Source organism: Eublepharis macularius, chromosome 4 (assembly GCF_028583425.1).
Source record: "Eublepharis macularius isolate TG4126 chromosome 4, MPM_Emac_v1.0, whole genome shotgun sequence".
Classification (NCBI taxonomy): Eukaryota; Metazoa; Chordata; class Lepidosauria; order Squamata; family Eublepharidae; genus Eublepharis; species Eublepharis macularius.
The window spans coordinates 80681027-80698167 of record NC_072793.1 but is presented as its reverse complement, the minus strand read 5'-3'; the positions used below and the strand labels follow the sequence as shown (position 1 = coordinate 80698167).

The 17141-nt window shown below is 39.7% G+C and overlaps 1 protein-coding gene across 2 annotated transcripts in view; it reads left to right on the top strand.

Moving 5' to 3' along the window:
- Positions 1-17141, top strand: part of RNF130 (ring finger protein 130) — a 68627-nt gene that overhangs the window by 27800 nt on the left and 23686 nt on the right. For both annotated transcript variants that reach the window (XM_054977795.1, XM_054977794.1), the window contains exons 2-4: positions 7229-7423; positions 10085-10335; positions 16112-16183. In XM_054977795.1, the coding sequence (XP_054833770.1) occupies positions 7229-7423; positions 10085-10335; positions 16112-16183 (518 nt within the window). The remainder of the gene's footprint in view (positions 1-7228; positions 7424-10084; positions 10336-16111; positions 16184-17141) is intronic.

Genomic DNA, 17141 nt, shown 5'->3' with positions numbered 1-17141 from the left:
GATCCCAATTGACATAATGTCAAAAACATGCAAGTTACTCTCAGTGAATGTGAGAGGCTTGCAGAATTTGGCCAAGAAGAAGCAGGTCATGACTGCACTTGTTAAACAACAAATCGACATCCTGTTGCTTCAAAAAACACATCTTAAAGCAACATATCAGACCATCATGAAATCTAAATGGTTCACAGAACAGTACTTAGCATCAGGTTCGTCAAAGGCACGAGGTGTAGCAATCCTCTCTTCGCATAGGTTCCATTTCAAATGGGAGGCCACAGAAGATGACCCATTAGGACGTTACCTATTCATCAGAGGGAAGCTGGACAGTGTCTTGGTTACGATAGCAGCTATCAATGCCCCTAATTCGGGTCAGATCAACTTCCTCAAGGACACTTTTCAGAAGCTGCAAACATTTCCAAAAGGGGAAACAGTGGTGGGAGGAGATTTTAACTTTATAGTAAACAATATTTTAGACCGTTCACATAAAAATATATCACTTGCTACGGAAATTTCAACTTTTTGATGCCTGGAGGACATTTCATCCAGCGGAAAAAGATTACACCTATTTCTCAGCCCGGCATCAGATACACACCAGAATTGATTATGTTCTTGTGACCCACTCTTTACCCCAGGGTGACAACTGCGGATATAGGTCCCAAACTTTGGACTGATCACTTCTGCGTTTCCTGTAAAATATTGGCAAGTGAATAATTAAAAGGACAAATGAAATGGACTCTCAGTAAAACAATCTTGTTAGATCCAGGGGTATGATCTGAATTTGAACAGAACATCAAGAACTTCTTCTCTGATTATGGCTCATTGGGAGTCCTATATCACATTGTCTGGGATACTTTCAAAGTTGTTTTACGAGGACAATTCATCTCCAAAACATCTTATTTGAAAAAAAGTAAAGAACAAGAAAGAAAAACCCTCATTAAGAAGATTCAAGACCTAGAAAAACAACACAAGACATGTTCTAAAAAGATTTATAGCCAAATTCTTTCATTGTGTAAACTTCTTGAGAATTTAGAACTTACACATATCCAGTAACAATTGCTGCATACCAAAATGCACTATTGGCAGAAGACCCCAAAATCTTTATGAATACTTTCTTGGAGGGTTAAGCAAAGAAGAATCGATAGACATATACACCAGGCAAGCGATCCTCAAAGTAATTTGGCTACCGCCTCAACTGACATTTTGGATATTTTTGTAAAGTATTATAAACAACTGTATATTTCCACCTTCCCAGACTCCACGACGATGGATGGCCTTTTGTATTCAGATCTGGACATCAAGAAACTCTCTGATTCTCATGCACTGGTCTAGATGGCTTTTCAGGGGAGTTTTACAGAATCTTTAGCTCTACGTTAATGACCCCATTATTGCATCTTTTGAACCATGTTCTATCTACAGGCAACATGCCACCTTCATGGAGCCATTCATCGCTTGTTATGATACCTAAGGAGGGAAAGGATCCTACTGTACTTATCCTATCGCCCCATAGCCCTACTCAATTCAGATGCAAAGATCTTTCAGCGGTTCTTGCTAACAGGCTGAAAAATATAGTAGAAAACTGCATAGCCTTGTACCAAACAGGCGTTCTCCGGTGGTCGTAGGAGTGGGGCAGTCCTTACTTTTGGGGATATAGCTCCTCCTCTCCGAAGACAGGGTCAGTCAGCTGATTTTGATCCCAGAGGGGAGGGGCTTGTCCCTGGAATCACCAGTCTTTCTGGCCCTGCCATCCAAGCAGGACGTCTTCAGCAACTCTCTGAAGAGTGCATCAATCCCGGTGAAGAAGAAACTGCCAGAGATGAGCCAGGTGTGGCAGCGCACGCCTGTAATCCCAGTACTCAGGGAAGCTGAGGCCACAGGCAGTGCAGAGCTTGCAGGGGAAAGGAAGGGCCCTACCACCTACCCCACCCCCATTTTGCTCAGAGCAATGGCAAGCATTAGAGCCAGAGGTCCCTAGGTTCTCCTAGGTTACACGGCCACAACCACAAAACTCCACCGAGGTTCCCCACCTTTGGGCTGGGAGGAACCCCCCCCCTCAGATGGCCAGAGGGTGCGGTGTTTGAGTCCGCAGTAGCCTGTTGTAGAGACCGATATTATTGGGAACTCCCTCAGGCTTGGAAGGAGCAGCCTCCAGCAGCAGCAGAGGACCTGCTCCAACCCCAGCAGCCTCGACTGAACTGCGGTAGGACTGATCCTGCAGGAAATGGGGACCGCGAAAGGAAGGAAGGAGGAAAAAAAGAGTAGCAGAAGCCTCAGCGCCAGCTTGCCCTAAATAAAAGGGAGCCCTCCTTTGTTTATCCTTCCTTTCAGCTGGGACTTGTGAGGTGCATTTTCACTTTCATTTCTCCTTTTGGTGGGAAAATTTCTGTTGGCAGGAAAGTCAGCAAAGGCAGGCCTAGCTGCCTCCCAGGCCTCAAAGAGCATAAGCCTGTGGCCTAGACTTTCCAAACTCCCAGGCCTCGGCTCTTCCTGGGCCTCTCCACAGGCCAGTGAAAGAGAAAAAGCCCAAGGGCCTGGACCCATCAGGCAAGAATGCCTGGAAAATTTTCTGCTGTTGGTATGTCAGCAAAGGCAGGCCTAGCCTCCTTCCAGGCCTCAGAGGGTGCAAGCCTGCAGCCTAGACTTGCCCAACTTCCAGGCCTCAGCCTACTCCCGGGCCTCTCAAGAGACTAGTGAAAGGGAAAATGTCTGGGGTTTGCATCCACCAGGCAAGGAAGCCTGAAGTGAGTTGCTGTAATATTGTGGTTAAGTGCTGGGCCATGAATCATTACCCTGCTGGTTCAACTCCCTTAATTGCTTGAACTCGGTGGCTGACTTTGGGTAAACCAGTCTCAATTATCTAGTGGTTCTGGAAATAATGATAATTATGACCTTATCACAGCCCCTGCCTTGGTTAGTCCAGGCAAGCCAGATCTCACTACCTCAGCAGGGTTGGCCTTGGTTAGCAATTGGATGGGAGACCTCCAAAAAAGACCAGTGTTGCAGAGGCAACTATGACTGGATGACATTTTCCACCACTAAGGGGAAAGAAATTACATGCCTTCTATTTACATAGTCACAGCCATAGTTACTATTTAACAAACAAACTGGCATGGCCCAGAATGGAAATAATGAATTCAAAGAGGTCCTGAAGGCACACCAATAACTAGTCTAGCGGCTAGACTCTCAGATGGGCAAGAGAGGCATTCCAGTGTGGGGGTCTGACTCCAGATAGGTAAAGGGGTGTCTCCTCCAGATTAATGAGAAGGGCCATTAGAGCACATATCTTGGTTAAGCCTTCAACCTGAGGACCATGAGCTATCAGTTTTCTCCCTTAGCCAAGAAGAAAGGGGAGCTGTTAAAAGAAAGAAATATTCCCTAGCAGGTCTTCCTCAGGAGCCATATCCTAGAAGGCTCCCTAAGGTGAAGAGGATCCTGGAGTCTTCTCCCTTAAGGACTAAGGGGTTGGAGAGAATCCTCCCTAGAATCAGCAATAGCCCCATCAGGAATTCCCTTCCAGTAGTCTCTCATACTTGTAGAAGTCTAAGAGGGAAACTTTGGCAAAACTAAATACTCTTACTTCCTTTCCCACCCAGTTCTTATGCATTAGTTCCAGGGGTTACTGAGAGGATCAAGCTGCCATTGGTGGATGATCTGGTAACCAGCCTGCCGTCTAATCCTGTGCTGCCCATTGACAAGGACGGACTACTTAGGATTCCAGTATCAAGTGGTTTGAACTGGCTATGCACAGAAAATTGCAAGTTTTCACTACATCCTTCAGAGCATTGGTGACAGCTCCACTCCTTCCTAGAGTCACATTCTCTTGGGTCTCAGACTTGGCTGCAGTGAGCATCAAACTCCTTTAAAGAGCCAAGGAACAAAACTAAGAAAATAGCCCTGGCAGTATTCTGTGCTGTGGTCAACAAGAACCATGATTTTCAGGCAACCAGGCACAACACTTAGCTTAGGAATTGGAATGTGGACCATGTGCCCCAAAGCCAAAGTAGCCATGGTTCCTTTCAAAGATATCAACCTGTCTGGAGAAACCCTGGATAAAGGAAAACAAACCAAACATCGAGAGGAGAGTAGTACCTTCTCCCTCAACAAATCCGGTCAGAATACTAAAGGGCCTAAGAAGGGAACTCAATGTGTCTACACCAAGGCAGCAGGCACTATGGTGTTTGGGGGATGCTTACAATGCTTGGCAAACCCTTGGCAGCCAATAATAATAAGGCGGGTGTTGGATACTGTGATCAGTGGAATTCAGTTGTGTGCCACCTGGTCCCTCTAGATCCAAAGGAATTTGGTCAAATAAAATAGACGCCTAGGAACAAGAAGGTCGGAATAGAAAGGCAAAAATTTGTCATGACTGCCATTCAGAAGGGAGATTGTCTGGCTTCCATCGATCTCTCAGAGGCACTTCCAACATTGGGCCCTTTCCTTTGAGCTGAAAACACCACCTAGGGGGTTCGTCAGAATCCTAGTGGCACTGATAGCATGGCTAGGCCACAAAGATTGGCTCCTTTCCCATATCCAAATGACATCATTCCGGTGCACTTCAGATATGCCTGTTGCCATACCATGGGGCGTTAGATCACAAGAGGTCCAAGATAGTTGCCAGAGATCCTCAAACAGGAAGACAACCAGTGGCTTTACCTCATTCAGTCCCATGATGGTGTCCGACTCGGAACCAGAGAGGACAGTGAGGACCATGGACACATCTTTGGGGATGAGGATTCCACACCCAAGGAAGAATGACATAGGGCATCTGGCTGAAGGGCAAATTATCAACAGGGTAAACCTTTTGGAATTCAGAGCCATCAGACACGGTATGGTAGAATCTCAGAAGCTTCCCACAGGTCATTATATGTTTATACAGAGGACAATTCCGAGGCGGACTGGCTAAGCCAGAGAGTGATGAACCAAGCAGAATGGATGCTATCCAGAGAGATTCCCCAACTGGTCTACCACAGTTTTTGACAAGGCGCAAGAAGAAACCCTCAAACCATAGGGACAGATGATGAATTGGGTAAAATTTGGTATTTTTTTACTGAATACCCAAGCCAAATTAACACATCCCTATTTCTTTCCACTAGCTCCCTGTGAGCAGAGCCTTATTGGTGCCTTCCTTTATTGCAAAAGTTCAGTTCTTTTTTGTTCAAGAGATGTGACTTGAGGACATCCTTTATTCTAACCTTGTACAATTATTTAAATTTCTTGATGAACCCACGTCTCCACATGCAAAACTTAGAGCATGTAAAATATGTTTGCTTCTAGCTGCTACAGTAATCACCAGAAAACACAGAATTCTCTAATTCTCTGTTGACTTTTAAGGAGCAGGTGAAAACTTATTTGGATGATGGGAACATGTGTTTCCATGTCGGGGAAAGATCAGTTACCTCAATCCAATACATGTTGGATACTTGAATATCAGAAATTACAGAGTTGTTCTATAAGTAATGAACCTGTATGAACCTTCAGTTGTTTGTGCAGTGTTGGATCAGAGGGGAAAATGGGTTTATGTGGCTTAATTCTAAATATTCTATCATTTTGGACATGGCAGTCTTAAACAAGCTAAAAAGAATAATCAAGGTACTTCTAGATTCCAATGGACTTGGAAGGGTGTAAGTCTGCTTAGGCTGGTTCTGACAGCCTGACTCAGCACTTGTAATTGTCAATAGTTGTCCATTATCATCTGTCATCTGTGATCAGTTATACAGGATCCATTTGTAGTTTAAATTATTTTCCTATGCTGAGGTCTCTGGATATATGCTGGAAAGTCTCCATGACCTAATGAAAAGCTATTTAAGAATAATTTCAGGCTTATATAAGTCACTTATTAAAAATACGTGCTCCAAAGGCATTTGTGTCATTTCACAGTTGTACAAAAAGGTCAGTGTATAAACTGTTTTCTTGCTTTTTGATAAAATGCCAAATTCTATCACTTGGCTGAGTTATTTCTAAGCCTTCTATGCACTGACAACCACCATGATTTGCATTGTTATTTTCCAACACTGCTGATAACTGAGCACCTTGGTTAATAAAATGTGGACATTTTCAGAATACTTTTTAAGTAATTTGTATGGGTCCTTCTAACACTTTAGTCCCTCATCTTGTATTTTTAATACCAATGCTAGTGCAGTATATAATTAAAATGCTGTTTCTTTTTAGAGTGTACTTGAATTTGTTGTGATTTCCACCCCCCTAAATAACAGTTTAACTCATACATGGTAATAAAGAATCAGTAAAGGGGCAATAAGTTGTATAAGCTGAGTTCTTTTTCTAGTATGATATCTAGTTAACCTTTACCATTTATATTAATTCACAGTTATGAGAATAACAAGCATGTGGGCAATTCTTTTGCTTCAGCTCTGCTACTTTTAAAGAAAAATGTGGCAACACTCTCAGCATTACTGGTTTCATTATAATGCAATATTTATTATAATGCAGTAACAACAGCAATTCATGGTAGACAGGGTAGTTCTCCTTTATCCTGGTGTTGTTGTTTTACAGAAAAATGTAAGAAGGAACTACAGCTTTTGGGGGGAACACTTGCAATAATATACCCAGCAGTATCCAGCACTAGTGGTTAAGATAACTAGCTGAATCTGAATTAGCTTTTAAAGTAAATCCTCAGTTTACAAAAAACAAAATGTGCATAGGGCTGAATAGATAGTATCTGATTAGTATTCCAGGAAAATCTGCACTGAACTCTCCTTGCACAGTATGAAAGAGCACGGTAGAACACAGATACAATGCATTTGGAAGCAGTATGTGAAAGTTCATGTTATAGAATACTGTAGCATAGCAGAAAATTGCAGTAACTGTTTCACTTAAATTCAGTTTACCAGAGATGTATTGTGCACTTGTTAAAGGCTAAATCAAAAATAGGCTTAACAATGGCTGATAGCCTCTATTCTTAACCTCTAATCTGTTAGAATTCAATAGTTAAATGAAATATTAGTAATTGATTTAAATTCTTTAGTGTGACAAACTTATAGTAATGCCTCTGTATCTAAAAATAAATGTCCTTTTTCCTCCTGTAAATATGATTGAAATAATAGTTTCTTGTGCTTGATTCTCTGAAAATATATATATAATCTGAAGATGATAGTAACTGACATTAAGCCATATATATATCATACAGTTGTAATTTTTAAATCTGAGAACAAACTATTTCAGCCAGTAAACTTTGTTTTAACTTTATGAACACATTTCTAGTGAATTTTTTTTTCAGTTGCAGATCGTTTAGGCTGTGATTCTCGAACACGTTTTCAAGTTCCTCCAAATACCAAACAGTGGATTGCCCTGCTGCAGCGAGGAAATTGTACTTTTAAAGAAAAAATACTGCGAGCAGCTTCACACAATGCTTCAGCTGTGGTAATTTACAACAATGTATCCAGTGAGGAGCCTGTCACTATGATTCATCAAGGTAAAAGCAAAGATGCCAGATCCTTTTCTGTTCTTTATCCTCTCCACTTCTTATTTATTTCATACTGTGTGGCTTTTGCTAGAACAATTAATAGTATTTAAATATATAACTTGTTTATAGGAGGTATGCACAAGTACGTAATATTTGTTTCCATTATTAGTAATTATGTTTGTCCTGCAAAGCATTACATTGTCTCGTTTGTATAATCAGAAACTGCTTACACAGTTAGTGCCTGTCAGCCATGTGACTATAGCACATTGCCATGGCTGCTACATGAGAGCTTGTGCATTCTTATGATCTCCTCTGTCAGATAGGAGGAGAATGTGATGAGACTGCCATCTGTTATTGGAGAGTCTGAAATGAAAGAATGGTAGGCATTGGCAGCAGGATATGGACTGCCATCCATTTTAACATATTTGCATGTCTACAGTAGCCATGATCAAACATCCCGCCTGAGGCATATAGGTATCTATAGAAATTATGCATGCTTAACAGCAAGATTCAAGTCCAATAGCACTTTAAAGACCAACATGATTTCTGGGTATAAGTTTTTGAGAGTCAAATCTTGTTGGTCTTTAAGGTATTACTGGACTCAAATCTTCCTTTTCTACTGCAGAGCAGTACAGTTACCCACTTAAAACGATGTGTGTTTAAACTACCTTTTAGCAGAATGCATATATTTCTAAGATTTGAAGCTTATATTCCAGTATTTAGGTTTTATTTTGTACACCTACACTACAAAGATGTAGGTAGCAGTGGAAAACTTTGCTTAGTCAACAGACTGGTTAAATATGGTTGCATCCTCTTTAACCCAGTGTTCAGTTGGGCCTCATCTGAATCAGAATTAATTCAGATCAATAGGAACAAGAACAAAGCTTTTTTTTTAACAGATTTCCTGCCAATAGCCCTTCAGTCAAGTAATCCAGGGAACAAGTAGTTACAACAGTGAGCAACTCTAAAGCAAACCAGAGGTTTTCAGCCAAAGATTGGTTGGTTAAATGAAATCAATATGGGACTTGCAAATTTCTTCACCTTTTGAAATTCCTGGTGATATGACTCAATTTCTGTATGCTGATTCTATTTCCCTGTTTATTTTCCTCTGTTTTACTTCTGCCTTTCTTCTTGTTCTAATTCCTCTGGTCATTCTATGTTCCTAGGCCCTCTGGTACTTTAAGCCCTTTTGTGCTCTTTTCTTAGACTTATAACAACAACAACAACAAACATTTGATTTATATACTGCCCTTCAGGGCAACTTAACACCTACTCAGAGCAGTTTAGAAAATATGTTATTATTATCCCCACAACAAACACCCTGTGAGGTGGGTGGGGCTGAGAGAGCTCTGGGAAGCTGTGACTAACCCAGTGTTACCCAGCTGGCTTCAAGTGGAGAATCAAACCCGGTTTTCCAAGCGTATAATAATATCATTCCAAATTTTCATTTGTCTGTGGAGATCTTGTAAATTTTGAAGAGCAGTAACTTTAAACTGACAAAAAGGTCATTAATCAATCGTGTCTAGAAGGAATTATCTTCTTTCCACACTCTCACAAAGATTATTTATGTATAAAACAGCTGCTTGTTTTTCTTATGACACAGAATGAACAGAATTAAAAAGAAAAAATCTGGTGTACAAGGAAAAGCACCAAATATATTTTTATCCTTCCTTTCAAGGTAGCATACATGTGTCTCTCTTCCCCATTTGACTTTCTTAACAACCCAGTGAGAAATAAATGAAGCTGAGAGTAACCAGCCCAAAGTCATGTAGCAAACTTGAAGGGAAGCTTGAACCTGGGTCTCTGACACGCTATTTAGTATACAACATTAGCTCTCTAATTGTGCTGCCCCATTTTAGGCTCTGAGTTTAGCCGATCTACTACAAGTACTTCCAGTAACATAAGATAGGAAGTGCTTTCTGAATTGTATTGTAGAAAGTGGAGTGTTCTAAATTTCTCTTCTGAATGCAGTTCCTGACCATCTGCATCTTTTCCTGTTGTTGTATTTACATAACATGAAAGTCATTTTCCCTGGAACTTCATCTTTACTTAAACCGCCAACAAAATAATATTTCTCTTGTCCACCAAACTGCCAGCTGCTGTGGTTTAGTTAATAGTTTTAAGTTGTGTTTCTGGACTTTGGGATGATCATTTAACAGAAAGGAAGACTATACTGCAGAATCTGCAGTTGACACACTCCAGGATCTTTGCAGATAGGGTAGCCTTGCCCACATGCAGTCAGTACAGCATTTCTGTACTGAGAAGGTAGAGATAGCAAAACGGAGTGAAGGGAGGAGGACTTGGATGAGGCATAACACCTTCCCCTTCCTATCCAAGGCCTCTTAGAAGAGGCAGAGTCAGTTGGGCAGAACACGCCCTGCCCCCCGCCCCCCAGTAGCAGAAACAAGCCCTACCCTTGTTATAGAGGGTCCATTCCAACCTTCTATAGTCTAAGTTCATGTAATTTATTACTGAAAAGTTTATATCCTTATTGTATTTCTTTATTACAGGTATTTGATGTATTAAAGGTAAACATGTTGCTCATATTATAAGCGTCTTTTTTAAAAGGGGAGTCATCTTGAATGCAGGGTTATTTGCTTTTGTGTATATACAGTAATTGCGTTTTAATAAGTATATATTTCAGATACAAGTTTATTTTTTCTTTTATAGGAACTGGAGACATCGTTGCTGTCATGATAACAGAATCAAAGGTTAAAGAAATCCTGAATTACTTAGAAAAAAACATGTCTGTCCTAATTGCAATAGCAGTTGGAACCCGCCATCAAACTAAAAATTTTAGTCGTAGCTCTCTTGTCTTCGTATCAATATCGTTTATAGTACTGATGATCATTTCTTCAGCTTGGTTAATATTTTATTTCATCCAAAAGATCAGATACACAAGCACACGTGATCGAAATCAGGTAACTATTCTTTGAGTTCTACATCATGGAGCTATTTAAAATTGAAATAATACATGGTGTTGTGAAATGGTGCACATGAATTGAATGGTTGCATATTTTGATTTTGGGGGCAAAAATAGTGTTTTCCTAGAGGCATGAAATATTTCCTTAAAAAACCTTTTAACAAGCTAATGTTCACCTTATTTCAGGCCTCTTGTCTTCCCATCAACTGATCTTTTACCTGTAGTTTTTTAAAACTAGTAATTCTTCCCAGGAATAGTTACAGCAATACATAGACAGTCAGAGTTGGCTATTTGCATATATTCCTCAGCGCAGCTTTAAGGAAGCAATGGGCAAACACTTCCATCCTTTGTGATATAAGGCCCCTAGAAAACACTGAAGGCGTTAACAGTTTTAACAGATGCTGCAAATGAAATTCCTCATTATGGCTCAGCCCTACATATAAAGAAGCAGAGTTATCCAATTTTCATTTCATGTTTGTTACTAAGTTCATATAGTTCATGTGCTTCCTGGTGGGAGCCACAAAAGAGAATGCTTAGGTACAGGCAGCATTTGATCTTACCCATTTGTGGGATGGGAACATCAGAAGGCTTTGCTTAGATGAGCAATATGGAGCATATTGAAAGACGTGGTCCTGGAAATATGTGAGTTCTTGGCCATGAAGGGCTTTGTAAATAAGAACAAACACATTGAACTGAACCTAGAAACTAATCTGTAACCAATACAATAACTGCAGGACAGGTGTGATACGCATATTCTGCCCAGCCCTAATAGTAGTGTTCTGCACCAGATGGAATTTCCAAGCTTGTCTTCAAGGGCAGACCCATGTAGAGTTCACTACAGTAGTGTAGCCTAAAGGTTACCATGGCATGGATCAGTGGGTCCAGATTAGCTGGATCAAGGTAGGGAGCCATCCTCAAGCTAAACAAAGATGGAAAAAAGCATCTTTCACAGTTCTCCAACAATAATGCTGGGTCAACTCCTAGACTCTTAACCAAGTCAGTGAGGATCAGCTGAACCCCATCACATGTGGGAAGCAGAGTGCCCTCAAACTCTTCAGCCTTCCTGGCCATCACCACCTCAATGTTATCAGGATTTAATTTCAACCTGTTCATCATCACCCATTTAACCACAGCAGCCAAGATAGCTACAGCAGCATCAGGCAATCAAGACCACTAGTACTCACTCTGCAGATTGCAGAAAGCCGCATTCATGATTCACACAATCTCCGTATGCCCTGCACAGCATCCCGAATACAAGCAAACAGCATATAACTATGATACAACCCTTTTTTTGTTATCAGTGCCCTTCTAAGCTTATAGGGTCATCTTTCACCACTGCTGTTGAAACTTAGCCAGCCTGTTCCCTCACTCTAGGGCTTACAAGTCAGTGTCATCACTTGAAACAGTGTGCAAGCTTTCAAGTTCTCCAGAACTATACTGGCTGGATGTTTTTTTAAAAAAATTAAGTTGCCTTTAAGTTTTACTCCAATTCTGGAAGTAAAGGGGTAGTTAAAACCTCTTTCCATTATAAGTTTTCTTTTTGTTTTATGACATACCCCATTATACCAGCACATATGTTGATCTAGCCTCATACACAGAACATGTACAGATATGATCACCTTAGACAAGTCATGTTGTGTTTTAAAAATAAAACGGCTAGTTTAAGATTGGCTCTGTGGTAATGATGAAATTATCCTAATTTCTAAAGAAATAGCCCACTTTCCTGTAATGTTGGGTGGGTGGTATGGAGAATGGTGCTTACAAGAGTCACAAGTAGCAAAGGACTACACATGGCTGCTGAGCCATTCAGTATCACTGGTCTGGACAAAGAAATATAGAGCTGTCATCAGCATATTGATGCCACTTAACCACAAAATTACAGTTGATCTCTCCCAGGAACTAGAGAGAGAAGATAAAAACGGCCATGTGGAACTCCACAGGACTAGCTGCACAGTTGGTTTTCTCTATTAACCTCTACAGTCTAATCGATCTACAGCAATTTATAACATTCCTAAGGACATGACTTGATGCTTCTACCTCCAAACATCTCAACAGAATGGCATGGTTCACTGTATCAAAGACTGCTGATAGATCCAATAACCACAACAAAGAAGCACAGTGTTTGTGCTATCTCTAACCTATAGGCTGTCTTGAAACCTGACTGAAAGAAGGCTAGAGCAGATACACATCTGACCCGGTGTTGCTGAGTCACCATTCTTTCTACCATATTGCCCCTACCATCTCCTCCAGTAATGAACCAATTGTCCTAACAGGCTATTAAAGTACTGTTGAGGACAAACAGAATATTTTATGTCTCTGGTGGCTAAAAGGTTTGAATAGCTTTATTAACTCAGTTTTATTGTAATTCCACATTTAAAAACTGCGCAGAATATATTAGAGATGCTTTCTGAAAAGGTACTTCTGATCACTCTGTGATTCAGAAATATTTTAATTTGATTCAAGGCTTGTTGCTCTGTCACTTCAGGGGAAAAGGACTTCCTTCTGATCTGTGCATTTTCCCCAAGACACCTGAAGCCAGTTCTTGGCATTCTTGTTCATGATCTCCTTATGTGTGTGGTATTTCATTATTGTTTCATTATTGTTCATTTTAGACTTCCTCATGTTATGTTCCTGCATTGGGCAGGGGGTTGGACTAGATGGATTGAAAGACCCCTTCTAACTCTATGATTCTATGTTCATGTTTTGCTTATTTTGTTACTATTGAAAAACAGAACTAGCAACTGATTTGAATAGGCAGCAATCCTATTTCCTAACTTCTGTTTTCAAAAAACCACACTTCAGAGCAGTTGCTGAATAGATAAAAGGCTTCTATGACCTTCCCCCTGCACTTGTTTAGAATTTTACAAAGGTCAGGAGAAACTTGATAAAAATTTTATGTGGTTTAAAAAGCTCATCTGATTAAAGTTTCATGAAGATACAGCTACAGCCCAGTCAGAAAAGCTTGGGTGCTGTAAATGGGAAAACAGTGATAGGATAACTGCTTATTTCAAGCTATTGTAGAATGAAACTACCTCTTAGGTATTTGAAAGTACTACATGACCACCTTGCATATATCCATTGAGCATTTCTCAATAAAGGAGCGTTTCTGTCCTTTCAGCACACCAAATAGGCTCTGCATGCTTCCTAGAGTGATCAGTATTATTGAACTTGTTCAACTACAGTTCATTACATTATCTTTGATGTTTTGTAGTATTTTAAGGTAAGAAAAATGGGGGACATTATGGTAATTATGGTTGAGGTGGGTGGAGAATAATAACTCACTTTGTAAACCTCTCTGAGTGGGCATTAAGTTTTCCTGAAGGGACGTGTATAAATCAAATGTTGCTGTTGTTGTTACCCACCAATCTTATTTATTTAATTCAATTTCTATTCTGCTTGCCCTGCAAGCAAGCTCAGAGTGGCTCACAAGAATAAAATCAACAGGGTAGCATAAAATATGAAAACCTCAGTAACAATTCATTAAAACAGAAATACCTCTTAAAATGCAATTGAAACAGCCTTTGGTAATTTCCAGATTGCAGAGATCAGTGCTCCTGAAGGAAATGGCATCTTGGAGGGTGTACTCTAGCATCACTGAATTCTCTTTCCTCCCTGGTACTGCCTGCAAATCTCCACAAATTTCACAAGCCAGACATGGCAGCCCTACTTATGTTTCATATGCAGGCTTGTTGCAAGAATTCTGTAAGACCGATTGTAACAATTTTTGTTCATTTTTAACCCTGCCTTGGATCTTTAATTCAGCTCTTCCTTGCATTATCTTAAACTTTTACCTCAGGAGGGTAATTTCCACTCACACAGACCTTCAGGTGCTCTCTTCTTTACCCAGGCCTTTACCTCAAGAACACTTTCTCCTTGAATCTCATGCTAACCTCATCTGTGGCATTTTGTCCTGTTTGCATGACTTATATGTTGCTGCCTCTCTGACTTCCTCAAAAGGTTTTTACTGCCACCAAAGGCTTTCCCCTTAGACCTCCTCCGTTTAACTGGTATTATAGGAAGGCTTTGTTATAGATGGTAGTATGACACAACAGTCAGCATGTGGGAGTGGCTGTGAGGTAAAAGAGATCTTTTTCCCCCTTAACCAAAAGTAGAATTTATTTATGAGAACATAAGCATGAAGGTTGCAGAGTTTTGATAAGCATATTGGTTTCATAAGGTTGGTGTTTCAAAAATAGTTATATATTCTCAGACCCAGTCACTTGACTAATTTTCCACACAGATCTTTAGCAGATTAAAACTCTCTTCTCATCCACATAGACATAGATTCACTCAGGCCTTTCTACACACCTTGCCTGACTTAGACAGAATGAACATTTTTTCTGAGAGATACACAAAGACTGACACAGGTGCACACACAGTTTGCCTGACTTCAACAGAAGACATACCTTCTCTGAAATACTCACAAACAACTCAGGCTCCACACAGTTTGGCTGACCTGGCCAGAATGAACACTTTCTCTCAGCACACTGACTAAACACTACACTGCCCCCTAGGGTACAGCTACCATCCAATCACAGCGCACTTCATTCGCCAATCCAGCCCCTCTTCTTACTTCAGAGGTCTGCATTTAAACCCACAGTAACAAATATTAAAACCCCCACATAAATACATACAAAGTAAAATTCAAAACTTTATTCACATACAAAATATTACACTGATTATTATTATGATTGTGTAATATTTCATATATAGGGAATGATGAATGAGTCCCTGAGTAAAATGGGAATTTAAACCCTTTTCAGTTCAGAAGATTATTCATAGGCAATACTAGCCATAATTTGTTTTTAATTTGCTCTTCAGTGTTGACTATTTTTGTAATTTCTCTTAGACAGAATAGTTGAAACATATCATTGCCAAAGAACCTTTAAAACTAAGCCATTTCATTAAGGAAAACAACTTGATTGCTTTTTTAGGATCCAGTTGGAATTTCAGAAGGATTATATTTTGGTATGGTTTTGCCTTTGTGGAGGTATAAACTCTTGTTTAGAGTGCTGAATTGTTTGTATGACATACAGTCATCTTAAAACAATGTTATCTAACAAAATACAGTTATCTAACATAATAAAATAAACTTGAAATTAAATCTCTTCCTACTCTGAAATTCAACAGAAATGAGGAAAGAGTAAATTTTAACTTGTACCCTTCCAAAAGACTTCTGGCTTCATTAGTTTACAGGACAGCTATAAAAACGGACAAGACTGCTTCCTGGAAAATAAAGCCTTTGAAATAACTTTTGTGTGTGTTTTAAGTGACTCAAAGTGAAATCCTAAGCAGAGTTACCCCAGTCTAAACCCATTGATTTCATTACTCAGCCCATTGTCAGTTACTTGCATTGCTTGCTCTGCACCAGATATGCCAAATCTCCCTCCCAGGAGGGATTTCTGGTTACTGAAGCAAAGAAATGTGAGGTTGCTAATTCAAAGTGACCTGTCAAAGAAATCTATTGAATCATCTGGCAGATGGCAATTCTCCGTTGTTTTCCAAGATTTTAGTTAAGAGTATGTACTTTATGCACAGATATTCTTACTTGTAGCCAAAATGAATTCATATAAAAATGAACTTGATATTTATGGTGAGACTTGAGTTTTGAAAACAACCTCAGCTGCAATATCCTATTCATTGTTCTTCTAGAGTAATTACCAAATATAATGGATAAACTGAAAAAATGCACCTTTTATTATATAGCCAAAGAACATTGTTTAAGATGTAGAAATTCTGTTTTCTAACACTTAAGTATGTTGTTATTATTTTAGCGTCGTCTTGGGGATGCTGCCAAGAAAGCTGTTGGCAAACTGACAACAAGGACTGTAAAGAAGGGTGATAAGGTATTCTTCCTAAAAGTTAACTGTAATTTATTTTATAAATAATACAATTGATCTCTGGTTAATTCTCTCTCTTTATGGTTTATTTACTTGCTGTGATTATTATTTTTAGTTAGCCTTTTCAGTAATTATTCAGTGGGCTTCTGTCCAGACCCTCTCTGCTTGTTTCTTTGTCATTATCTGTTCCAGCAGTGGTGGTTCCCTTGTCCATCTCAGCTCTTTAAAAGTGCACACTATTTCCAGCCTAGATAGTTGTATTTATTCTTCTTAACTGAGAAAACAGCATTGGATTATTATGGACACATTTTCCTCTAGCCCTACTATCCTTTGCTATCATGCCTAATAATTATTTTAAATCTTCCTTTCTTTGACACAAGTCTAGCTATGATTTAGATTTTTCCCCCATAAGAACTTGTTTCCTCTGGCTCACCAGTTAATGATCTAACACTGCCCCAGTAGCTGTACATATTTCTGGGGGAAGTATTAATTCCTTGTTTCTTCACATTTTTCCCTGCTTTGCCTCTAAACTCTTGTGATTTCTAGATAAATAAATTCACCTATATGCATAGGGATAATTGTTGCCTTCCATACATCATATGTAGGATTTAATGAAATGGAAGCTGCACTGTGAGCAGCAGGAAAACCTGTCATTAGTGTAACCCATCAGGGTTGTCTGCATGAAAGATTGTCTGTCCATTTCCAACTGTGAAATGGCTGTCTTTGTTTTCCAGAACTTTTGGATGTCTGCTGTTGCTGAGGGCTGTAGCCATATTTGGTGTTGGGAGTGGGGGGCCTTATCTCTCAGTGTTGGCCTTCAGATTTGGTCAGGGGTGCACACATGTATGATTTATGTATTCATAATGATTTTTGTTTAAAACAAAAATACCCTAATAGGAAGTAAAGGTATTGTAAGGAGATATTTAAAAGATCATAGTGAATAGTCATGTTTTTAAAGCTGCCT